At 45.8% G+C, this 27,051-nt stretch overlaps 1 protein-coding gene across 1 annotated transcript in view; it reads right to left on the minus strand.

The window, feature by feature from the left end:
• The window catches only part of ANKRD33B (ankyrin repeat domain 33B), a 65,744-nt gene that overhangs the window by 27,211 nt on the left and 11,482 nt on the right, over positions 1 to 27,051 (minus strand). The window contains exon 2 of the mRNA XM_059694785.1: positions 2,103 to 2,232. Within this exon, the coding sequence (XP_059550768.1) occupies positions 2,103 to 2,232 (130 nt within the window). The remainder of the gene's footprint in view (positions 1 to 2,102; positions 2,233 to 27,051) is intronic.

The raw sequence follows: 27,051 nt of genomic DNA on the forward strand, positions 1-27,051 counted from the left end.
CCCTGGGCACTGGTCCTCACTGGCCCCTCAGGGGCAGCCTTCATAAAAAAAAAAAAAGAGAGAGAGAGAGAGAACCTCTAAAGAGGGGTCCCCAGACCAGCAGCTTCAGTGTCATCTGTGAACTCATGGGAACGTCCCACACTCCCCACCCCCATCCGTCGAGACCTCTTACTTGGCTGCCTCAGCCCTTCAAAGGCCTGAGCACAACTGGAGCCCATCCTGGTACCACCCCCCACTGCAGTCAGCAGCACCCGCGGTCCAGGGACTGAAAGCCGGGCCAGACCCCACCTGTCCTCCATCGCCCCCATCACAGCCACTGAGACCCGAGCTTTCTGCCTCTGCAACCGCCTCTGGGCCCACCAGGGTCATCTGGCCCCTGTCACCACACACGCAGACTCATGCCACTCTCATGCATTCCCTCCCATTTTATCTATGCTTCTCATCTGTCCTAGACACAAGCAGTCCTACAGCCACACTAACCTGCCATTCCTGAGACGCACCGGGCTCCCTCTGGGCCCTGTGGCTTTGGGATGCACTGGCTGGACCAGCTTGCCTCTGGCTTCTTCACCACCCAGCTCAAGCTCCCTCCTTCACAACCCCTGTCCTGAACCACCAGCTAGATGGAGTGTTCTCACCGCACGGCATCCAGGGCACCCACCGTCAGAGCTCCATCAGATGGCCATTAACTGGAGAATCACCCAAGGGCAGACATGCCCTCGACTCCCACCCCCTGGGCACCGACCCAGCTCCTGGCCAGTGGGAGGTACTGAATGATGAGCCCCTGGGCACTGCCCGGTCACCATATCCATTTCCACTTTTCCAGCTCAGGAAGTTGTGCAACTGGGCTTTCAAAGCCTGGTGGCCCTACCTCTGTGCTGGTAAAGCTTCACACCCCGAAACCTGGCGAAACAACCGTGTGCTAGCACAGCCCGACCCCCTGTAAGTCAGGGCTTTCTCCACCTCCCACATCCTGACTGAAAGGCATGTACACAGGCTGCTTCCCGCACATGAGGGCAGGCGGGCCGGGAGGGCGGGGGGTGACATTGCAGACACTGGCTTCTCCACCCTCCGGGCGCTCCCTGCTCGGTCATCCACGCTGCTCAGACACCAGCTGGTGGTGCAAGACGGGACAGGCAGGTAGGTCTCTCTCTGGGGGCAGTGGCAGATGTTTACTTTCCATAACCAACGTGCGGTGGTGTGGTTTGGGGCACCTTCTCCAGCTCCACGGCCCTGGCTGGATCGGATTCCCAACAACTCCCTCCAGCCCGAGCCACCCACACCCGGTCCTTCCAGCTCAGCCAGAAGCGCTTCTTAGCAACTGAGAACCTGCATGATGCAAGGCTGTCTGTCAACCTGGAAGCCAAGCATTTTGAAAGTGGTCAGTTACGAAACCGGTTAATACCACGGTTACAAACCAAGTGCGGCCCTGAGGTGACCAGCATAGCTGTCATGTTTGTCTCAAAAAGGCCTGCATGCAGTTCTGGGAGAGGACAGCCACGCAGTGCCCGGCGGTGTGGGCACGTGGACGCCTCTGGAGAGGACGCCTGGGCAGAAGGACACTTACTGGGACGCACGCTCACCTGGTGTCTCACAAACAGCCCCACCTCGTTACACTGACACAGGACCCGCAAGTAGCTCCTGGCTCTCTCTACATCTCCAGGCCGAGTGCAAGGCGGCCCTGGAAGCGTGTCTACTTTTATACCATCACTAACACAGGGCATGTCTCTTCCGCTAGTGAGTTCCCCCGAATCTTTCTGATCCCGAGTCTCCGATGGGGGTGGGGTGCGAAGCTCTAGGTGAAGTGACCACCAGGTTGGGTTTGTGGTGCAGCTTTAGCCTCCAAAGCTTTGGAGCATCTCTGGGTTCACTCTGCCCAGTGCTGAGTTCTGCACTGCTGGGTCAACTGCACGGTCCCCAGTGCACAGAAGGTGTGCACCACACCCATCGCCCTTTCCTTGTCCCTCTGAGCAGTAGGACAGGATCCCTGCTCAGGTTGCCTCCTTACATTCATGTCTGGAGGTGAGGTCATGCCCAGGGCCCCCCACACCCCAGCAGCTGCTCTCAGGCCTGGACTCTGAGGGGAAGAAGAAGCCGGGTCTTACCTGCCTGCGCAGCTGTGATTAGGGCCGTGTTCCCCTCGCTGTCCTGCCAGTTGACATCAACATGGGGGCACTCTGCCAAGACCACCACAGCATCCACAAAGCCATGGTAGCAGGCGACAATGAGGCCGGTCTGGAAATAGAGAGGGAAGCGGGTCAGAGGCGCTGAGCCCAAGGGGCTGAGCCAGCAGCAGGGGAACAAGGAGGGCCCCATCAGTTCATCCTCAAATGTTCATTGAGCATGGACTACGAGTGAGGCACCCTGCCTGGGAAACATCAGGGAACCCAGATCCCTGCCTTCATGAAGGTGGGGGGGGGGGGCTCATGAATACATAAACTGTAGACCTAACATGTAAGGGATAGAGTGTTAGAACGTACACTGGGCCACAGGAGGTGGCTGAGTGAAGGGAGCATAGCTCTGTCTTAAGCAGGGTGCTGGGCGGACCCACCGAGGAGACGCTGGGAGAGTAAGAAGGGAGTGAGGGAACAAGCCAAGAGACAGGAGGGAAAGGTCCAGGAAGAGGGCATGCCCGGCCCTCCCAGGGAGCAGCCAGGAGGCCCTGGAGCAGAGTGAGCAACAGACCCTGGGAGGCCAGGACGGAACGCTGGGGTGTGCGCCCGTGAGACAGGTGTTTCTGTGAAGGTACTTTGGAGATAAGATTAACGTTTAAATCAGGAGATGCGGAGTAGAGCAGACTGTTCTCCATGCTGTGGATGAGCCTCCTCCAATCAGCTGAAGACCTGAAGAGAACAGCGTGGGAAGGAATTCTGCCTCTGGACTTGAGCTACAGCTCTCCCTGGGTATCCAGCCTGCCAGCCCACCCTGCAGGTTTTGCACTTGCTAAGCCGCCACCATCGCATGAACCGGTTCCTTAAAATAAATCTGTGCGTGTGTGTATCTATAGATATCTATAGATACACAGAGTTAGAGATACACACACACTCTCTATTGGTTGTTTCTCTGGAGACCCCTGATCCATACAGGGTAGGTGTGGAAGCAATACTTTGGAAGAGCTATGTTCATTTTTTATGCTCTCTGTTGCTGTACAGTTAGAATTCTTTAAAACAAAGCTTTATTTATAAGGAACGCGCATGATTTTAATTCACAATGAAGAGCAAGTAAGCAAACATGATGTTTACATTAATAGCATTCTCATTAGGACATACGGTTTCATAACAACCACGTAAACAACTGTGGAGAGGAGAGGAAGGGCAGTGGGCAGAAGAAACGGAAGCTGACACACAGCCAAGGAAAGGGATGGAGGCACCAAGAAGCACACACAAACCCATGGGCAGATGGTACAATACGGAGCAATTAGTCCTGATCATCCAGAAGGGAAGGATATTACCCATGTTCAGGGGTGCGGAAAAATGCCATCATTCGTCATGTAATGTTTTTAAAGTTCGTAACCAAGAGAATAAACTTCAGTGACTTGAAAATCCATTTCTGTAAAACATCTTTCTCCATGATAACACCACTGACAGGGGAAATGTTTATGTGGCGTTAGGGATTCTAGTACTCCAAAGACAGACACTGTATTTCTGAAAGGCAGCCATGCATTACCATGAGCATGAGCACAATTTATTGGATATTATGTGTTAGGCATAGTTCCAATAATCTCACTTATGACTACGTGCCGTGAGAAGACAGCAAAGCCCAGGACTGGGATTTGATCTGCACTGACCATTCCAACATGGCCGCATACGTCTCCACGGTTTGGGTTCTCCCCAGTGCCAATCCCAGTCAGTTTTCCTTGCCTCCGCGTCTTCACACGGGCAGTGACCTCTGCCTAGAATGCCCTTCCTCCCACCCCACGGCCTTCATCGTATAGTCTGACCCTCCTGCAGGTCTTGATTCAAGCCCCTTTTCACCCATTTTCTGGTGCCCTCATTGGGCTGCTTTGCACAAACCACTGCTCCCTGGAAGGTGAGCACATCTTTTTAGCTTTGTTCCCCCAGTGCCTGACATGTACAAAACACTGATAAGCATGTGTTGGATGAATGAAACGCCCCTGAAACTTTTCAGTGCCCCCTACCTCGCACAGCGCTCAACTTACTCTAAACTGAGGAGCTGACATATGATGTCATGAGCTTTGAGCTTGTTTATCTGACTTCCATCCATATTCAAGCCAGGAAATTACCTAAAGTCCCAGGAAAACCTCAAAGAAGACAGTTGCCTTTCATGTGGTAAGTATCATTCTAGTCTGGTGCTGCCAGATCTGAGGCTGAATAATGTAGATGTGAAAGCAACCGTCAGATGCAAAGAACACGAAAGTGGGCTCAAGAATTCCATCCCAAGGAATTCCCTTTAGGGACATCAAAAGTATGTCAAGAGATCTAAATAAAGATCTGTAATTGCAAAAGCCTGAGAATAACCCAAATATACATCAAGAGATGACTGGCTGAATTTATGCTGTGGGACAGTGTTGCCTCCCAACAGAATGAAGCTGGAATGCAGGCACTGATGTGAAAAGATGTTTGCCAGATAATGTTAGGTCAACAAAATGAAAAGGGAGCCCCTGCATGGGAGATCGTGTTTGCCAGTGATGCATCTGATAAAGGGTTAATTGCCAAAATATATAAGGAACTCATACAACTTAACAAAAAGGAAGACAAACAACCCAATTTGAAAATGGGCAAAGGACCTAAATAGACACTTCTCCAAAGCGGACTTACAGACGGCCAAGAGATATATGAAAAATGCTCAAAGTCACTGATCATCCAAGGATGCAAATTAAAACAACAGCAAGGTATCACCTCACACCTGTCAGAATGGCTACCATCAACAAAAGACAGAGTGTTTGCGTTCTTCACAAGGATGTGGAGAAAAGAGAACCCTAGTGCACTGCTGGTGGGAATGCAGACTGGTGCAGCCACTGTGGAAAACAGTACCAAGTTTCCTCAAGAAATTAAAAATGGAACTCCCATTTGACCCAGTGATCCAACTTCTAGGAATATATCCTAAGAAACCCAAAACACCAATCAGAAAGAACTTATGCACCCCTATGTTCATAGCAGTGCTATTTACAATAGCTAAGATCTGGAAATAGCCCAAGTGCCCATTAGTAGGTGAGTGGATAAAAAAGCTGTGGTACATTTACACTATTGAATGCTATGCAGCTGTAAAAAATAAGGATCTCTTACCATTTGAGACAGCATGGAGCAGTGGTTCTCAACCTTGGCTGCACATTAGAATCACCTGGGAATCTTTTTAAAATCCTGATTTCTGGGCCTCATCCTCCGGAAATTCTGTTTCTTTGTTATGGGGTGGGGCCACAACATTAGTAACAAAGAAACAGAATTTCCAGAGGATGAGGCCCAGGAATCAGGATTTTAAAAAGATTCCCAGGTGATTCTAATGTGCAGCCAAGGTTGAGAACCACTGGCAGGAAGGGACCTGGAGAGTATTATGCTAAGCGAAATAAGCAAGTCAAAGAAAGATAAGTATCACATGATCTAACTCATATGTGGAATCTAATGAACAAAATAAACTGATGAACAAAATAGATCCAGAGACATAAAAACATAAAACAGACTGATGAATCTCAGAGGGAAGGAAGGACTGGGGGGGAGGGGGGAGGGCATGGAGAGAAATTAACTGAGGAATTTATATGCATATATGCATAGCCCATGGACACAGAAATAGTGTGGTGAAGGCCTGGGAGGGGCAGGTGAGGGGTGGAGGGGGTCAATGGGAAAAAGGGGGGGGGGGACATCTGTAATCCTCTCAACAATAAAGATAAGTTTAAAATTAATAACCACAGGTGAGAATAGTGTACATGGTAGGGCCCCTTTTTGTGTGAACTTCTAAGATGTGTGCATGGCTCCTGCAATGGCTAAGTTCATAAAGGGCCTTTTATTTTTCTAAAGGGAGATGAAATTTTTAACTGGTCACCTTCAAGGCACAGAAGAGAGGAGGCTTTGAGAGTTAACTGTGTATTTTGGATCTGTCTCAATGTCCTTTCAAGGTGCAGACATCTTTTCATTATACAAATAAAGTTATTTTGGCAATGGGATTGCAGGTGATATTTATATTTTTATTCATGCTTTTCTACATCAAATAAAGAGATGGCTAGTAAATGGTTTTAAATTTTTAAAACATACATTGTGAAAGGTAAACTGTATACACTATGTCAGGAGAATTCTCATAAGGCAGAATCACCTAGCAAACTCTGGACAAGGAGTAGATAAATTCAAGGTTTTCATGATTCAGAACAATTTCACTTTAGAGACTACATTTTGCATACAATGTGAATTTTATTATCGCTGCAGACCCCTTGTTTGGATTTGAAATTTTAAACTGTCATTTTAAGAGACTACTTTGTTCAACTACAGTCTGTCTTCAAGTCCAGTGTCTGTGTGTGATGAGAGAGAGAGAGAGAGAGAGAGAGAGAGAGAGAGAGAGAGAGAGAGAGAGAGACACCTAACTACTTGCCCAGTGCTGGCAATGGTTTCCACATAGTCATCCTACAAGCATTCAGTGATAGCAGACCAGCCTGTTTATTAACAAGTCACCTGAAGACAGGGATCATCAATAATAAGGGCATGTTCCCCTCACCACTGACTCACCTAACCTATCCGAAGTGAAGATTGGAATTTCCACAGCGGATATACAAAGCTCAACAGAGAGCTTTAAAGAGAGAGAATAGCTAGAAGAACAAAATACAGAAAAACCGAATGGAACAGAACCCGTCCCCATGAGGAAGAGCTGGTGCAGGGCTGTGCCACACAACAAGGGCGTGGAGCGTGTCTCCACAGCAGACTCAGGTCCTCCAGCCCCAGCCAAGCCCTCAAACCACACAGCCCTCAGACTTGGCAACCTTGTGAGAGACCCTGGTCAGAACTGCCCAGACACACTGCTCCTGATTTCTGAGCCAGCAGCTGTGAGAGAAAATAAATGCAACATTACATAATGCAAACAATGAGCCATAAGGATAGACTATTGACAACACCAACCACAAGCTTCTGAAACCCATACATATTAACAATTTATGTTTCTGTCTTGACAACCGGATGCTCAGATTAAGGTTGTGTATGTGCTTATACAAAAAAAAACAAAAAACAAACAAACACAAAAAAACACCCTATTAAATAAAATGTATTAGCATTTCATTAAAAACCAACCATTGTGAATTACTAGGTAATATGCTAGGTACAGTGCCAGATAGGAAATATCCCCTTTCGGCTTAAACCAGGACTCACAATATTCTCAGAAGGATGAGACCAAAGCAGTTTTCCCCCTTTTTTTAAAAATCTCCTTGTGAAATTAGAAAAAAAAAAAGTTAAAGGACATTTTCTACTATATAATCTTATATGTGATCAAATATTGTTTAAAAAAAGGTATATGAAGTTTAGTCATAAAAAAAGCTTAAATTATAATATAAAATGACACATACATACACTTTAATAAACAAGGTTGTAAAATTATCTCTCAACAATGCATTAAGAAAACTAGGAAGAAATGCACCATGGTTTCAGCAGTGGTGATTTTGAATGCTGATATCATAGGTGACTTCTTTTTCTTTGTTCTTTTCTGTAGTAAAAAGTCCCATTTTTTTTTCTTCTTGTGAGCACTTACTTCTATTTATTAGTCTGAAATTTTAAAAAAATTAAGGAAGAAAAATTCAGATAAAGCTTCCCAGTCTCTTGCTTGTTCAGCTGCATAAGCAGTAGGACGACACGTTCGTAGTTTGGGAGAAAACAATACAAAAAAAGATAAAGCTATGCTTATCCTTTCCTGGAAGGAGTTGGGGAGGGCATACATTTTCAATCAAGTATGCAATCAATAAAGGAAAAACAAATTAGACCTTTCAGGATCTATAAATTATAATCAGCTTTATTAATTTCTTGAAAAAACGCTCTGTAAAGTTTCAAGAAAGACATCCAAATTGCCCATTACATTGGCATCAAAGGTTGAGACCCTTGTTGGATGTTCAACGCACTCTGCCAAGTGTCTCCTCTGCAGACCTCCCACCCACTGGTCTGCTGCAGCTTCCTCTCATGTACATCCAGCTCTACAACTTTTTTCAGGGCAGTTTGTGCACAAATCTTGGGCCTGTAAGGCACAACTCCTGGTTTGTGTCACGTAGTGTGGCAGAATTTAGTACAATTTATTCTCCGGCCACAGTCCAATGCAGGGGATGGAGAATAAACATCCTGTGTAATTACTGTCTCAAACATTACTGCGTTCCGATTGGTTCAGGGGGGTCCAGGGGCCAGCAGTAGCATCACCTGGGAATGTTAGGAATGCAGAACCCTGGGCCCCAGGCCAGACTGGGTGCATCAGATCCTGCATTTTTGCCAGCCCCAGCTGGTCCACCAGGACATAAAGTGTGAGGCGTGCCAACCAGCAGGGTGGGCTGTCAGCTGGGTAGTGACAATCAACGGCTGTCACTGTAGTTGGGAGCTTCAGTTACTCCTCGGGAATGCCAGAAACAGAGCTCAGCTTGCTTTTCTTGGTAACTTTTGCTTTCTCTCATTTTTCTTTTCAGGGGAAGGTGCGTCTTCTTTCTTGGCATGCCCAGTCTCTGTCATTCAGGTATCACACTCTCACCTATGCCTGGCCAGGTGCCTACAGCACCCACTCAAATGACAACTAATTGGTCTAGTTTGCCACCAGCTCCCTGATCCTTCACCATGAGTCATCCTTGGTCGGTCCCACTGGGGTGAACGGCTAGGAAAGAGGAGTTGCAGAGAGTAGGTGAGATCACAAGACTTTGTGGTTTGTATCTGCCATACAGATTTTGGAATATTAGCAGCAATATGTGACACAAAACAAATCCAACGGAGAACAGGTTCCCAGGGCAAGAGGGTCACCCTGCTTTTCGAACCCTCCCTTCACCAGCCCATGAGCATTCATCACCATCCAACGAGCACTGATGTCCACAGGTGCCCTTGAGCTGGTACTGATGGTCGACAGGTATCTGGGTTGGGTACTGAGAAGACAAAGATGAACTTTTAAACCAGACATCCCCTCCCCTTAGGAAATTCCCTCTGGGGAAGGAGACAGAGAAGTAAACAGGGCAACCAGCCTGGTCCCAGGAGACCAGGGAGGATGAGGACTAGAAACTGGTCCAGTCTGGGGGAGGGACTGGCACTGACCCAGCTGAGCCTCATTAGCCAAACCTTAGTGGTGTTCCAAGAGTCAGGCAAGCAGGTGCAAAGACTGGGAGCTGACAACTCGTGGGGAAGTAGATTCAGCCGGCTGCTCAGAGAGGACGGGATGGGTCATGAAGTCATGAAGGGTTGGCATGGAGGGGCCTTAGCTGGATTGTGTCTGAAGCTAGTAGAGAACCAGTGAGGGTCTTAAACTGGCTACATTATTATCATATTCTCCTTCTAAAACCCTGCCTCTCAGATGTGAGTTCAGGTAAAAGGGGAGAGCCTTGCCACTTCCTTCTCTCTATTTTCAAAATATCCGTTATATATGGGTGACCCCACACCCCCCCACCAGGCCTCTTTTAACTGACTTGGCAACTCCTTGGTGGCCTAAGAGGAAACTGACAGCTGTCTGTCCAACTCACAGCTGTCAGGGGCAGGGCTTCACCAGAATCTTCTGGGCTGCGCAAGGTCTGTTCTCCAGGTGCTCATTACCGCCTTCTAACTTGATTTTTTTTTTCATGTAAAAATTTAAATTATAACCTTTTCCAAATGTGAAGGCTCTTGAGATCATTAGTCATCATGGAAATGCAAATTAAACCCATACTGAGACACCACCACACACCCACCAGAATGGCTAAAATTAAAAAGACTGACAATAGCTAGTGATGGTGAGGGTGTGGAACTCGCATGTTCCCGGCAGATGGGAGTGTGAAATGAAACAACCACATTGGAAAACTGGCGGTTCCCTTTACCAGTTTCTGATAAAGTTCAACACATGCCTCCCTATGACCCAGCAATTCTACGCACAGGTATATTTCTGAGAGAAAGAAAAGTCTATATCCACCTAAAGATGTGTATGAGAATGTTGAGGGCAGCTTTATTCATAATAGCCAAAAGTTACAAACAAACAAAAATTTATCGAGGGACTAGGTAAGAATATTCATTGAGAGACTCTGCTAAACTCAAACTTAGGCATACTACTCAGCAACCAAAAAGAACAGAATCCTGACACTTGCAACAACACCCACAGATCTCAAGCACATTACACTGAATGAATTAAGCCAGATACAAAAAAGGACATGCTGTTTGAGTCCATTTAATGCAGTGGTTCTCAACCTTGGCTACACATTAGAATCACCTGGGAATCTTTTTAAAATCCTGATTTCTGGGCCTCATCCTCCGGAAATTCTGTTTCTTTGTTATGGGGTGAGGCCACAACATTAGTAATAAAGAAAGAGAATTTCCAGAGGATGAGGCCCAAAAATCAGGATTTTAAAAAGATTCCCAGGTGATTCTAATGTGCAGCCAAGGTTGAGAACCACTGATTTAATGAAATCCAAGGACAGGAAAAGTTAATCTATGGTGATTAAAAAAGAAAAAGTGAAGGGGATTATTGGAAAGGGGTATGAGAGAACTTTCTAGGGCAGTGGTCAGCAAACTGTGGCTCGGCAAACCGCGGCTCAAGAGCCACATGCGGCTCTTTGGCCCCTTCAGTGTGGCTCTTCCACAAAATACTGGCTCTTCCACAAAATACCGACTTCTGCGCATGGGCCACAAAGTTTCAATCGCACTGTACGTGTGCGCCCACACGTGGTATTTTGTGGAAGAGCCACACTCAAGGGGCGAAAGAGCCGCATGTGGCTCACGAGCCGTGGTTTGCCGACCACGGTTCTAGGGTAACTGAAACACAGTTATGTCTTACCTGGGTGATATTTATGTGTGTATATTCATTTGTGAAAATCCATTGAGCTGGACTCCTCAGAGTTATGTATTTCACCAAATGTAAATTATATCTCAACGCAGCACTGATAGAATAAAAAACAACTTAGCCGAAGACATACAAATGATCAATGAGCACATGAAAAGATGTTCAACATCATTAGTCAAGAGGGAAACCCAAAACTAAACCACAATGAGAAACCACTTCACACCTACTAGAATTTTTATTTAAAAAAAAAAAAAAAACAGGCAACCTGACCTGGTGGCTCAGTTGGTTGGAGCCTTGTCCCATCCACCAAGGAGTTATTGGTGGAAGTGGAGTTCTTTGGGTGCCACAAGGAAAAGAATTTCCTGAGGCTCCCTCGAGAGGATGGGGTTTTGGGGAAAGCTTTATTGATGATGTAAAATTAAGGGGATTCTCTCCGAAGTCTCATTCTGTCATCTCACCATGGAAGGAGTCCAAACTTGTCTTCAGCGGGGCCAGAATAAAGGCCACTGCCCAGAATCTCTGCTTCATATCGAAGCACAGTCCAGCCCAGCATCTGGCTAGCTTAGCTGGTGCTACCAGCTGCAGTCCATTGCATGTGGAAATGGAGTTTTTTGGGTGCAGACACAAAAGGGGTCCACACAGCCATGGGCCATGTGGCTGCTTAAGGCCACATGCTATGGAGGGAGAACAGGGGAATGCACGGTGAGTGCAGGTCATGGAGCAGAGAGCAAGAGAGCACACAAGCAAACAAGAGAGAGAGAGAGAGAGAGAGAGAGGGAGAGAGAGAGAGAGAGAGAGAGAGAGAGAGAGAGAGAGAGAGAGAGAGAGAGAGAGAGAGAGAGAGAGAAGTCTTTGGGGATTTTAACCAGGAGTTTCCTCAAACTGGCCAATCAACTTTCCAAGATTTTGCACACTTCTGATGGGGTCCACTCCCTAGCCAACCCACTGTCTCCAGGCTACACTGACAGGCAAGCACCTCCCCTAAGTCACCCTGACTTCACTGCACATGTGCCCATCATTCTCTTTGTTCGACCCCTTCCCCCAGTGATCTGCAGGGAATGAATTCGAGGTTCCCTGGGGAGCATGAAGCTGTAGCTTCCTGGTGAAGCTGCCCAGATGACCATGCTTATAATGTCTGACCTCCCCTTTGCTCTCTTCCTAATATTAATATTAATAAACTAGTTAATTATGATGATAACAAAGGGGTTGCAGATTTGATTCCCAGTTGGGGCACGCATACCAGGGTTGCAAAAAAATCAATAAACATATCCTCCAGTGAGGATTTTTTTAAAAAGCAGAAATTAAAGGGTTGGCAAGGATGTGGAGAAATTGGAACCCTAGGCCTTGCCGGTGAGGATGTAAAATGGTGCAACCACCATGGAAAACATTCTGGTGGAACCTCAAAAAGCTAAACATAAAATTACTATATGATGCAGCAATATACCACTAACTAGTAGCCCTATGCACGAAATTCGTGCATGGGGGGGGGGGGTCCCTCAGCCCAGCCTGAAACGATGCCAGCATCCCTCACCCCTGCCCTCCCCTCTCTTCACCTGGCCAAGCACACATGTTCAGCTTTAGAAGTTATTTACTTACTGATGGTTAGTAAATAACTTCTAAAGCTGAATGTGTCACCGCGAGCCCAGCATTCCTCGCCAGGGACTCCGGCCCCAGGCCCCTCCCCTCCCCTCCTTCGGCACGGACTCTGGGCTGGCATCACAGCGAGCCCAGCATCCCTTGCCATGGGCTCCGGCCCAAGGCCCCTGCCCTCCCTTTCCTCCACGTGTCCGGGGCGCAGATGTTGGGCTCGTATCACCATGAGCCCAGCATCCCTCACTGTGGACTCTGGCCTGAAGCCCCTCCCCTCCCCTCCCTCCACGCAGCCAAGCCAGACGCTGGGGTCACGTTGCAGGGGCAACACCGCCAGCGTCCTGCCCTGGCCACTATGGTCGCTGCCATCTTTGTCGCGGAGTGACAATTAACAAAAGTCCCGAGAGCCCGCAGGCGTGGCTACGGCCTTGCCTCCCAGGGCCAGCGAAAGTCCCGGGAGCCCACGGTCATGGCCACCATCGCCTCCTGGGGTGCTTGACACCTGCATATGCAAATTAACTGCCATCTTTGTCAGACAATTTGCATAGTCACTTGGAATGGCTGGTGGGCATGGCTTCGGCATAGCGGAGGGACAGCTAATTTGCATGATTGTCTATTATTATATAGGATAGGTATATACCCAAAGCAATTTAAAGCAGGGACTTGAACAGATATTTGCACGCCCGTGTGTAGAAGCATTATTCCTAATAGCCAAAAGGTAGAATCAACCAAAGTATCCATCAACAGATGAATGGATAAACAAAATGAGTTATATGCATACAATAGAATATTATTCTTTTAAATTAAAGAATGAGATTCTGGCACATGCTACAACATGGATGAACCTTGAAGGCATTATGCTATGTGAGGAAGCCAGACACAAAAGGTCAATAGTGTACGATTCCACTTATGAGAAATATCTAGAATAGGCAGATGCATAGAGACCGAAAGTAGGTTAGAGGTTACTGGCTCTACGGAGAGGAGGGAATGGGAAGTTATTGCTTAACAGTTACAGGTTGTTAGGATGATGAAAAAGTTTGAGAACTAGACAGCAGGGATGTTTGTACCACATTGTGGATGTCATGCATGCCACTGAATTGTATGCTGGTTACAATGGTTAAAATGGGAACTTTTGTTTATATATATTTTACCACATTAAAAATTCATAATGAAATATGCCCAAAACCATTTAGTTCTATACCTTAAGTGGAAAGATTATATGACATTAAAATTATACCAGACATTAAGCTGTTTAAAATGAAAAAAAAGCAACTTGGTGATACACCCATAACATGGGTGGATCTCGAAACCATTACATCACATGAAAGAAGTCAGGCACAGAGCATGCATTGTGTGCCTCCACCGAAGTCCCAAAGCTGGCCAAACTAAGCCATGGGCATAGAAATCTGAGCAGCGCTGCCTCTAATGGGCAGGGACTAGGTCAGGGGTGGGCAAACTTTTTGACTCGAGGGCCACAGTGGGTTCTTAAACTGGACCGGAGGGCCGGAACAAAAGCATGGATGGAGTGTTTGTGTGAACTAATATAAATTCAAAGTAAACATCGTTACATAAAAGGGTACGGTCTTTTTTTTTTTTTTTTTAGTTTTATTCATTTCAAACGGGCCGGATCCGGCCCGCGGGCCGTAGTTTGCCCACGGCTGGACTAGGTGGAAAGGAGAAGGAGGAAACTCACCGTGGGGATGAAAATGCTCTATATCTTGAGCAGGAGATGACTGCACAAGAGCATGAGTTTCTCAAAAATCATCCAGCTGTTCTTTTAGAATGTGTGCACTTTACTATATGCAAATTATAGTGCAATAAATTACTATTACCATAAAATGTGGTTAAAAAGCAACAAGGCATTGATGGTGATGTGAAGGGTGTGGAAAGAGCAGGCCAGAGGTGGGAAACCAATTAGAAGGCTCTGGTCAGATCAGTCACTGGGCAGAGATAACACCACTGAACAAGTGGCACCCAGAAATAACTCAGCAGAATAGACCCAGGGCATGCAGGGTGAAGTCAAAAGAAGCAATTGACTTCTGACATGGGCCTGTAGCAAAGTCATCTGCCAAGGAAACGCAGCAAGAAAATCCAGTCCTCTTGGTAAACAAACGAAGGCCCAGAAATCTAAACCAATTAAAAGAAGAATCACTGGCACACACTAGACACATTCAGCTTGAACCAGAGGCTCAAGTGGAAAGTACAGTTAATGTTAAAGGGTACTGGTGTGAATTTAAGTCGTTGGGCTATTTTGTTTGGGTTTGTTTTTTTCTGGCTGGGAACAGTCTGCCTTGCTTCAGCCAAAGGCAATCTATCCCCCAGGCACACACAAGACAAGATCTCCTTGAACTCTTCCATGAGTCAGTGAATGCAATCAATTTCTTTTGACTGAGGAACAGAATTGGGGGAGAGGGCCTCTCCTGCCCCAGCATGCTCCTCTGCCTCCCTCTTCAGTTCATCCTGTCACATCTGCCCATCCATTAGGTCAGCAAAAAGTGGACAATGGCCAGAGATTTCCAGAGGCATAATCACCCAGATGGTGGTGACTAGAAGGCCAGACAAAATGTCCAGTTGGGATGCAGGGATGAGCCCAGAGAGATGGCATCGCAGACAATGATGAACTTCTAAGGATTAGTTTCATCTCCGAAAGCTGCACAGGGCCTCTTCTGAGAAGAAGGATCCCTCCACTCAGGTGTCTCAGCCACGGCCCTCTCTCCCTCACCTACCTACTTACTACCTGCTGTGGGTTGAATTGTGTCCCCCAGAAAAGATATGTCCGAGTCCCAACCCCCTGGTACTTGGGAATGTGACCCTATTTGGAAACAGTTAAGGATCTTAAGATGAGGTCACCTTGGAGATTTGAGATACAGTCACACAAAAGGGGGAGGCCATATACCAGCGATGGCGAACCTATGACACCACTGAACAAGTGGCCCCAGAAACAGCTCAGCAGAATAGACCCGAGGGCATGCAGGGTGAAGTCAAAAGAGGCAACTGACTTCTGACATTTTTTTGTTTGATTTGTCTTTGTTAAATGGCATTTAACTATATAAAATAAATATCAAAAATGTAAGTCTTTGTTTTACTATGGTTGCAAATATCAAAAAATTTCTATATGTGACACGGCACCAGAGTTAAGTTAGGGCTTTTCAAAATGCTGACACGCCGAGCTCAAAAGGTTCGCCATCGCTGCCATATACTGATGGAGACAGAGACTGATGCAGCCACAAACCATGAACACCTGGGCTGCCAGAGGCTGAAAGCGGAGGAAGGATCCTCCCCCAGGGTCTTGGGAGGGAGACAAGCCTACTTTTGCCTTGATTTTGAATTTCTGGCCTTTGGAACTGTGACAGGGTAAATTTCTATTGTTGAAGTCACCAAGCCTGTGCTAATTTGTTATTCAGCCTTGGAAACTAACATATCTACATCCCAGCACCACTCTCACCCCATGTCCTCCAGGCATCTCCACCAACTGCCCTTCTCCCTCCTCTCTTGCTCAGGATGTCACCCTTGGGTCTGGCCCTCACTCACCTGCAATAGCAGCAAAAGCCCCCATCAGATCACCTGCCTCTGGGCCTGACTCCCCTCCATCCTCCACACTCATGTGTCCTTTCTGATTAAAAATGTCCCTTCCTGCAACTCCCTCGTTACCCTTAGGAAGAAAGCCCATGGCTGCCCCCTGCCCCTGTCCCAGCCTCAGTGGGCATCATGTCATCGACACCTGTTGTGTCAGTAGCAAGTACTGTCTGATGCATGTGCAAAAATAAGATCCAACAGTACTGTGCACTAAAATACTCAAAATGCCTGCTAATTTGCTTACCTTTTATTCCTTCAGCCACCCATAACCTCAACTTTCAATAAATGGAAAAATACATCTGATTAGGGAAGTGGACAGAATGAATAATCCACAAACAGAGCCCTGTGTTATAAATGCTGTTCCTTCAAAATAACTAAATGCAAATGCAAGAGAGAAAACATCTGAGCAACTGACACCATCAAAGAGCATCCACATTTGTAACAGGGAGAACCCATCATAAACACTAGTTCTTTAAAACACTAGTTCTTATCAGGGATCATTGGCATTTAGGGATCATTGGCATTTAGTTCGCTCACCTACTCCAAGCCCCTAATGTCCAATTAAAGAGATTTTAAATTCACAAGAATTATTTGCCCACAGGAAGATGCGCATGGCACATACTACACATGTAGTCACAGACTAATGCATAGCTACTGCTCTGTGCTGCCTCTGATTCATTCTGGTTTCAGGTATGTTATGTAGAGGCAACGTGCCTCTTGGGTCTTTCCAAAATTAGTAGCTTGTAAGTTGATCAAAAGCTCCAAACATCCAACTGCAAAGTCGCGTTGTTGTTTTAATAAGACTTTTTTTTCAGAGCAGCGTTAGGTTCACAGGAAAAAAGCAAATTGAGCAGAAAGTACAGAGATGTCCCTGCCTGCAAAGTTTTAATATGTGAAGTGATGTCCAGAGCAAAGTAAGGCCTGTGCCATGTTCAAATTTCAACAGGAGAGCTATAAAAGCTAAGACCAGTGCTGCATCCTTTTGCAGCAATGATTCAGGATCTGGAGAAGGGGCTGCGCACAAATGGATATACTAAACAAGAAATAGAAATTTAGAAGGCATGGGGGAAGCCCGGCAGAGACCTTACTCTCTAGCTGGAGCGGTTCCCCTAATCTCCGGACCCAAAGCTTTTTATTTATTAGAATACACATTTGCCCTTTAGCAAACCAAACAGACATATCAATGGTGAGGTTTGGTAAACAATAAAGGATTATCAGGTTAGCAGGTTGCCTTCAGCCATTCAGCCAGCAGCAGGGTAATACAATGCTGATTCTCAGCCCTTGCTGAATATCAAAGTCCATTAGTCTTCTAAGGAATTCTCACATTTATATGTTAACTAACGCTGGTCTTTGCCTCCAGCAACCAGTCCTTTTTGTCTTTTTTTTAAGAGCATAATGGGCTAATACCTAAAGCTTTACAAAAAAAGAAAAGAGTGACTATATGCCCTAATATTTTTAAGTGTGCTACTGCAGGGAAAAAGGTAGTCCTAGCACACTAGTTGATTCTTTGATTAACATTAATTACATTGTGATAGTGATATAAGTATTACTTGTTTTCAACTGTTAGAATAAAAGAAAAACAGATAAAGTCAAGCTCTATGTGGGCATCATTACAGAACCCCCAAGTTTTCTTTCTTTCCCTCTCTCTGTCTCTCTTTCCCCAACTTCTGCTGTGTAGACCCAGGTATAAAGTGTACTTTCCAGAATCTGTGAGTAATAAATCTTGTTTTTCCAAAGTTCCCTGATAGTTGTTGCTGAGGTGCATCTTGTAATTATCTTAAGAACCACAGGGCCAGTTCAACCACAACACTGGCTCTGGCCAGGGCTAGGTAGTACAGGCCCAGGTGAGTGCCCCAGGCATTTCTATTGTATAGCATCACTACTGATAAGCTGAGAACAACACAAAACAATAAGGCATTGAAACAACAAATGTGAAAAAGTAATGATATACACATGGGATTATTTAAATACCAACAGTAATGTTATATATTAGCATAAATACACAACCACGATTTTTTAAATGGATAAAATCAGATAAAATAAAGAAGAAAAATGAAGAATCAATAAATATATGTGAAATGAATATAACTTCACTAGGAAGCAAAGTAGTGAAAATTAAAATATTAATGAGGCACCATGTGTTTAACAAAAAAGATTATATTTTTATAAAAGATTATAATCTATAATAATAAAAGTGTAATCTGCTAATTAGACCGAATGGCCAAACGACTTCCAGGCGACATTCCAGACGACCTTCCAGATGAAGCCACGGCTCTGAGGGCTAAGCCCCTTGCACAAATTTCGTGCATCAGGCCTCTAGTATCTATTATAAACAGATATTCACAAAAGATGGATTACTCAGTTACTGGTGTTGGACAAATACCTTAGCCATATGGGAAAAAGTAAGGTTGGATCTTTACTTCATGTCTTATGCCAAAATGAATCATTAAATATACAGCCATAAAAACACTGGAAGAAAATTTAGATGATTATTTCTATAAACTTGGCTTTTAATAAGCATTTTGAAGCCTGATAGCAAAGCTAGAAACCACAAAGAAAAAGAAAAATCTGACTATACAAAAATCTATACCTTCTCAGCAAAACAATAGTATAAACAAAGTAAAACGACAAATGATAGTAACTTTCACTTTCAGTTACGGAAAACTAGCTTCAATCACATCTACTCTTCCACTGGGAGCAAGGAAGACAATGATTTTTTATTAATCTATCTGGAGGCACAATATTTCTGAGATAACCAGGATTTGCAGGCCTGATGTACTAGAAAGAAGGTAAAAGCCCTGAGATGAGCCTCTAGTCTCATCACTTTCCTCCTCGTGGTATCTGCTGAAAGACTGAGAAGCCAAGTAGATAAAGGTCAGAGGCATCAGTAGAGTCTATCACAGTCTCAGGATTAAGGAGACAAATTGAAGTTTGTGGCCTGCCAAGGCCTATTAAACATGCCACATTTCTGTAGGGAACCCAAAGGGCTAGCTCCTACGAGTAAGGCAGAAACAGACCGGACTGTACAGAGACTACAGTCTACCTACTATTATCTGCCCCACTGTCTGCCAGAAGCCAATTAAGTCCTCTCTGGAAGAAGACAGCACCATCTAGAACTACCCTAACTTCTCATATACAATAGCTAGTATTGGCAAAGTGTGGAAGCAAGGCAATCTAATACCTTGCTAGTGAACATAAGTAGGTTCACTCTTCCTAGAGCGTTATTTGCTATGTATCATGTCAAGCAGGATAAGCTAGTTTTTGCAGCAGTAACAAGCAATCCCCAATGGCTTATCATAAATGTCTACTTGCTCACATGACACATCCACCGCAGGTGGGCTGCAGGTCTTTTCCATGTTGTTTTCCCTCTCGGACTCAGGTTGATGGAGGAACATGGGCACTACTGGAATATTGTAAGTCTCATAGCAGAGGGAAAAGAGGGTATGGAAAATCACATGCTGGGACTTAAAGCATTGGCAACGTTACACACGTCACTTCTCGTACTGACTTTGACAGAGAAAGGGGAATGGGTAAGTGTCATGCTATGGAGAGAAAACCTACTCCTGTTCCAGGGAGAAGCAGAATTTTTTGTGAAAATAATAGTACTCACTGCATGGATCCAAACTCGAGACCCAACAATTTCCTAATAATTAGGTCAATATGCAAAGATATATGTAAATTGTTGTGTTACCCATAAACTAGAAATAACCTCAGTGCCTACCAATAAATCGTAAGTTAAATAAAATATCCAGAAAATAGAATATATTGAAATAATTCAAAATAATGATGTGTATTTGCTGTTGTGGAAAAAATGTCCTCAATAAGTTGTGAAGGAAAAAGGCAATTACACGTACATATTATATCAAAAAAACTCTGAAATTATACCTAAAAAAATTTAATGATCTCTAAGACAGGTGATTTTTACCTTTGGCATTTTACCCTTCTATGTTAACTGAGTATATTACAGTAAGCATGCATGGCTTTTAATGTTTCAAAGACCGACAAAGACATTTTAATATTTTCAATAATTAATGTACAGTGTGATGAGGATACAGCAAAACAAGGCAATTTCATAGCCTGCTGATGGAGAGAGAAATTAGTACGATCCTCCTAAAAAGCAGAATGGCCTTTAAAAGGCTCATACTCTTAAATTCAATAATATACCTTCTAAGAATTAACCTAAATGTTCTGATAAGCCAGGGCACCATTCATCAGGGCAGTATGTCTATAGCAAAATTTCAGGAACAACCAAAATGTCCAGCAAATTATTAAATAAACGATGATATATGCAGAAATGGGTTTGGAAAATCAAGACTTTAAACACAGAAATGAGCTCAAAGTATGCTTATAAGTGAGGGGAAAAAAAAAAAAAGGCAGAATCCAAGCTCTAGTTACAGGACCAATTTCAGAAACAGGTAAACAGAGTGACAGATCACATCAAATGTTAATCTCCAGTTACCAGCAGTGTAGGTGTCTTGTTTTTATTTCCTTTTTTGAACTTGGTTCTTTTTCTTTAATTATTAATTTCCCTAAATGTGTCTTTTTTTTTTTTTTCCGCAAGGCAAGGCCACATGGGGCCATTTTATTGCAGTTAAATACATTTCTCTCCATTTTTTGTCCATTTTTCCATTAAAAAATAAAACTCATAAATATTTCCAGTGGAAGCAAGAAAAGAATATCTGCTGGATATTATTGTTCAATGGAGAGCAAAGGAGGGCGGTATGATCGTGCGCAGGGAACATCGAGCTCTGTCCAGAAGGATGCTTACAAATCACTCCAACCAGAAACATTCTGCTCCAGCGAAAACGTCACATCCCCCAAATTCAGCAAGAAAAGATCCCCCCAGCCTCTCAGCAGGCCACAGGCCACTGCTGAAACGGGAAACAGGAATAATGCCCTGATAATGGACAGGCATTGCACAAGGCTAAAGTTAAAAGCTGAGAAGCAAATGAGTGATGACCTGGGACACGTAAATGTATTGGAAAAGGGCCACATTTGCACTGAAAAGATATTTCTCCATTTGAATCTCCTCTGACTACAGGGAACTAATAACCATTGCCTGAATTATGCATTAAGATAACGCACAAGAAAAACTCAAGAAAAATTAAGCGTGACAAAAGTGAAGAGGAGAACTGTTTTGTTGGCCTAAATGTTTTTATGAACAGTATGGAAAAGAGAGAAGGTACTAAACACACACACACAGAGACACATACACATACACAGTGAGTTAAAGCCTCCCCCCCTCCCACCCCCCAACCCCCGCCCCCCCACACACACACACTGTATTTTTAGTGCATCAGATTCAAACAATGATTTCCAACCTGGTAAAGAGCCGCTGGCCAGGACACCAGCGCCAGCCCTTTCTCCCTCACAGAGGACTGCGTTTCTGTACTTCTTATTGTCACACTAGAGACCCAGTGCATGAATTCATGTACAGGTGGGGTCCAGCCACCCCCCACCCCCCACCCCCCGACCATGGGGGCCAATAGGGGTGGGGCTGGCCAGGGGGGAGGGCCGCGGGTGGTTGGCCAGCCAGCCTGCCCCACCCCCAATTGGGGTTTAGGGGGCCAATCGGGGGCAGGGCCAGCCAGGGGGGAGGGGCCGCCCCCCCATCGGTGGCTGGCTGGCCACAGTGCGTGTCATAGCGACCAGTTGTTCCAGTCGTTCTGGTCACTTGGCTTTTATATATATAAGTGATAAAAGAAACTCTACTCCACATGGCACGGCACAGAGCTGATGGAGTAACTCTCATGACCCAGAATTCAGGGTCTTTACCACAGCCTGTGCTGCCATCTGTGAGTTCCTTGTAGACAGAGTCTCAGGGCTTGCCCCCAGTTCTTCTCCTGCAGGAGCCAGGCATGGAGAAGCCATCAGTAAAGATCTGGGAAGGGTGGCTGGATGGGGGCATCTGTTCCAGGTGAGGTGGGAGGGGAGGGTCCGTAGCCAGGAAGCTCACAGGTACAGGCAGGCATCTGACCCCAGAAGCACGGCTCTGCTTTGTGAGTGTCCCACATGGAAACCCAAACCAAATGTCACAGACTAGCACTTCCTCTTCTCCGGGGACGCCCCACACACCTGTTAGCCAGGCAGCCCCTGGGAAGCCACGCCATGGGGCTGACAGGAAGCTACAAGCAGCCCAGGGAGTGCTCTCTGGTTTGGGGGTTTCTCTCAGGGTTCCCTTTCGTCGGAACAAAGCCTCCCGTGCCGTAGACTCACATAATCACATTCTGAAATCACCCACATCAAATGGAAATGAGCACCCCTGCTTGAAGTCAGGTCTAAAACACTTAGACCTGACTTCAGGTCTAAGCTTAAGGACACTAGATGAGCACCCCAACTATGGACCTGTCAATGGAACCTCGGTTGCGAACACTCTATGTGTCCATGAAATACTTGATGGTTTAGCTACATGGGTACTGAAAAAGCACTAGTCCGATGAAGTAGAATGAAAGAGGCGAAGGAGCTCACCACAGCCAGTCCTTAAGGCCCTCTGGCCTCAGACACCTGCCTGCTTGGAAGAGCACCCAATTTCGAGACCTCACTAAAACGTTCACTTCCTGGTGGAATTGGGTCTTCTTTCTTCCCCTCCGACTCTCGTTGCCCAAGTCTGTCCCTCTTTCTTTAAGTGACTGACACTTCCGACCTCTTCTCCTGCCAGCTCCCTCCCTTCACTCTGCTCTAGTCCCTCTGGCCTCCTGGCTGTTCCAGAACATTCCAGGCACTCCCACCTCTCGGCCTTTTGTTCTTGCTGCTCAGTCTGGACTGTTCTTTCCCTGGACAGCCGCAGGGCAAAACAAGACTTTCAGTTCCTCCTGCCTCCACGCAAAAGCTCTCCTCAGCCAGGAGGGGACATGTCCGCCTCAGCCCAACACTGGCACCACCTGCCTGGCCAGCTTCACCTTTTCTCCTCAGCACCGAACACCCCTCACTTGCTGAGGACTTTACATGTTTTACTTAATCGTCTGAAGACATGCAGAGAGGAGCACGGCAGAAGTCCACAGGGAAGGTGACATCTGGGACAGGCTTGCAGTAGAGAGCGGGGCGGGAGTGGGGGTGGGGGAAGGGGGGTATTCCAGGGAGAATAAGGACCTGCCAAGGCCATGGGGACAGCAGATCACCTGGCTTCTGCGACGCCGAGGGAAGAGTGGTAAGTTAGGTATTTGGAGCACCACAGTGGGGGCCTGGAAAGAAGAATTTTCGAAGATGATACTGTTGTGATACAAACCACACACATGAAAATAATGCAGAAGTGGTAGCAGAATAGACTGGAATGTGGAAACCAGAAAGGAAGTACAGTGTCTGTTTAAGTGAGATATCTCAGTGCCCGAAATTAGAGAGGCAGTGAGACCCCAGTGAAAAGTGGGGGGCATCACCGGAGACTGTCCAGTGCTTGGAAAGTAGCTGGATGCTGGAAAGGAGGGAGGCTGGGCTGACTCCAGGGTTGCAAATAGAGGCAACTAGAGGCATGGGGTTGGCCATGTGATTTGCAGCCCCTGTGCAAAATGAAGTGCAGGCCCCCAGTTCAAAATCCTTCATTTCAAGGCAGCAACAGCAGAGCTTCACACCACTGGCTGGTGCTTTTAAGCACAGGGCCCAGGGACTGCACAGGTTGCACGCCCTCTGAGCCGGCCCTGGAGGTGCCAGAGACAATGCCAAAAAGTGTGTGGGAGGGGGGAGTGATGAGCTATGCTTCTAACATGTAAAGTATGACAGGCTGGGCGGTTAGCAGGGGAAATCCTGCACTTGACCTCAAAGGCAGGTTCAGGAAAGTGGTTCAGGCCAAGAGCTCCCAAGGGAGTGAGTCAGGGTTCTCCAGGGAGACAGACCAACAGAAGACACGAACATATAGAGCCTTCACTGGGCACTTCCCAAGCCCCCTGCCCAAGACCCAATCAAGGGCAAAACCAGCCAGGCCTGCTCCCAACACAGCTGCCCACCCCCACTCCCAAAACACAGGCAAGAGCTAGAATAGAGCGAGGGGCCAAACAAGCTGGAGGACGCTGACCTCCACCTTCTCTTCAAAATAGAAAGCCGGACTCCTAGGAGGAAGGGAAAACCTCCCCAGTTGAGCTGAGCTGTTAACCAAAAGATGTAAATGCAGTCCACCCGAGGTTCTCAAAGGTGAGCTGCATCGGAACCCCTGCTGGGTGTGTTGAACAGAGTGCCGACCCCACCCCAGGGTTTTGGATTCAAGGTCTGGGGTAAGTTCCCATGTACTCCTGGGCCCAGCACTCAAGGTGAAACAGGTCAGGGCTTGGAGCTTCACACACTATTTTAAAAACTTAACTCCTTAAATTTATAGGAAATTTATGGTAAGTTACTTTCAGGTAGAACTGGCATTCGTGACTCTACCTTGCATATGGCCAACACTCCCTGGGGTGAAGTGAATGTTGCATTTATTTATTTATGGAGTAAAATGTAAGAGAGGTTGACATGGCCCTGACCAGTATGGCTCAGTGGATAGAGCGTCAGCCTGTGGACTGAAGGGTCCCAGGTTCGATTCAGGTCAAGGGCATGTTGTACCTTGTGGTGGGCACATCCCCAGTAGGGGGTGTGCAGGAGGCAGCTGATCGATGTTTCTCTCTCATCGACGTTTCTAACTCTCTATCCCTCTCCTTCCTCTCTAAATTGAATTTTTCATAAAAATCCTGTTACAAATCATGTAACAAAAGTAGATTCGTGGTTGCTCAGGGCCCGAGAGGCTGGGGGTACGGGGGTAGCTGACCACTACAAGGCTTCTTTCTGGGGCCATGAAAACGTTCTAAAATTGGCTGTGCTGCTGCACGCACCGATCTGTGAGGCCAAAAACCACTGAATTGTGCACTTTAAATGGGTGAATGGTATAGTATGTAAATTATATATCAAAACAGCTGTTTTCAAACGTGTTTTGTTTGTTTTTTTTTTACTTTCCCTTTCAAATGAGTTCCTTTTGCTTTGTATTTGGGGTATTCCTGTCACTTGTAGAACATTAAAGGCTTAAATTAGCTTTCTTTAAAAACGTTTTTTTTTCTATTTCTAGGCATCCTATGACTATTTTACTTTAATTATTTAATTTTACTCATTTAGACATTTTTAAATCACAGAACAGTAGAATTCCATATTTTTAGAGACGGAGATCATTTATATGTGAATGCATCCAAATTACCAGGTAGCGATCTTGGGATTTTTTTTTTAGTGAAAGTCATGCACATGTAGTTCTATTTAAATATTGAAAAATTATATATGTCTCTTCTGCAACTACAAAGGTATTTCAAATACATATTTTTTTTATTCCTTCAGCATTTGACATTGTCTTGCTATGGATTGAATGTTTATGCCCCCACTCCACCCCCACCCCCAAAATGCACATGTTAAAGTCCTAACCCCAATGTGACGGTGTTAGGAGGCGGGGCCTTTGAGGCTGATTGGTGGAGGAGGTAGAGCCCCGTGATGGGACTACTTTTCCTTTCAAATTACTTCCTTTCACTTTGCATTTGGGGCATTTCCCATCACTTAGAACTTTAAGGCTTAAAAGTCTTTGTCACATGAAGACATTGAGAGAAGACGACCATCTATGAACCAGGAAGCTGGCTCTCACCAGACAAGGGACCTCCAGTGCCCTTATCTTAGACTTCTCAACCCTCAGAACTAGGGGAAGTAAATGCCTTTTATTCATAAGCCACCCAGTGCCTGGTGTTCTGCCATAGCAGCCCAAAAGGACTAAAATATGTTTTAATAGCAAACATTCAGGAAGATCCATTCTTTGGAGGAAAACAGCCTTTTTCCCTTCTACAGGGACATTTTTCTCAAGTACTCATGTTATTGATAAGAAAACACAGCTTCTATGTACTTATAAAAACTCTCAAAAATCAAGCCATTTGCAAATTGGTAGATAAATTTGCCAGATGCAAAAAAAAAAAAGAAAGAAAGAAAAGAAAAGAAAAAGGTTAAGTTTTCAGTTATTTTCATTGAATTAACATTAGGATTTTTTGTAAGTTAATAGTATCTCAAGTATTTTTGGATCCAATAAAATTGTTAGTAGAGTCACTGTAAGTCACTGCCTTAAACAAATGAGATAGGGTGTTGTTTTTTAATTAACTCAATACACTTGTGCCTCATTCTAAACCAACCCAATGGATTTAGATTTGTTTACACCAAAGAAAAAGTTTTAATGATTTCTATTAAAAACAAATTTACCATAGCTTCCCTGGTGCATTTTAAGTAACTGAAATTTTTAAAGAACTGTATTTATTCCACTTTTCATGTATAGCAGTGAAGACTTAACCCCCGTTTCCGACCCTCCCCCATGGGCCCTCCCTGAGCAAGTGCTCTCCTGTCTCCACCCCTCCCTGCCAGAGGTGTCTGTCCTGTGTCTGTCCGAGTGATGAGTGAGGGCTCTTGCATGTGATAAAAGAGTCCATTCTAAGCGACCACGGCCTATACTTCTGTCCCAGGGGATATGCCCCCGGATGATACAATGCAACAGCTTTCCTCCAGAATAGGGCTTCCAGCTTCTGCTGACAGAGGAATTCCGTGGCCTGTGGGTCTTCCAGCTTCACTAAGGGGACACTTGGTGTGTGGTCCCAACACAGAAGCTGCCTTCACAGGTAGGGTGGCCAACCACCCTGGTCTGCACAGGGGTTTCCCCCGATGCGGGACTCTCAATCCTGGGCGGGCCGGACGTGGATGCCCCTCAAAAGCCAATACGTGCCTCCCCACCCACCATAGCGCATGGACGTGAACCCGGGGCCTCAGAGGTGGCCTTTCGCAGCCCACCCTCCAACAGAGGAGGATGTGTGGGTGACAAGACAGGACAGTCGCTTGTTCCTCTGTCCCATGGTGCCTCTTATGTCCCTTTTCACTGAGGATGAAACAGACCCCCCAACAATGAGGAACCTCTGAAGCATGATGGTCAGAACAGGGAGACCGTCTCCAGGTAACAAAGGGACCCCAAGATGCAGAAACCTGGCCTCAAAGTCTCTTCAGCCCCGTCCAACT

The sequence above is a fragment of the Myotis daubentonii genome, chromosome 4 (genome assembly GCF_963259705.1).
Source record: "Myotis daubentonii chromosome 4, mMyoDau2.1, whole genome shotgun sequence".
Taxonomy (NCBI): domain Eukaryota; kingdom Metazoa; phylum Chordata; class Mammalia; order Chiroptera; family Vespertilionidae; genus Myotis; species Myotis daubentonii.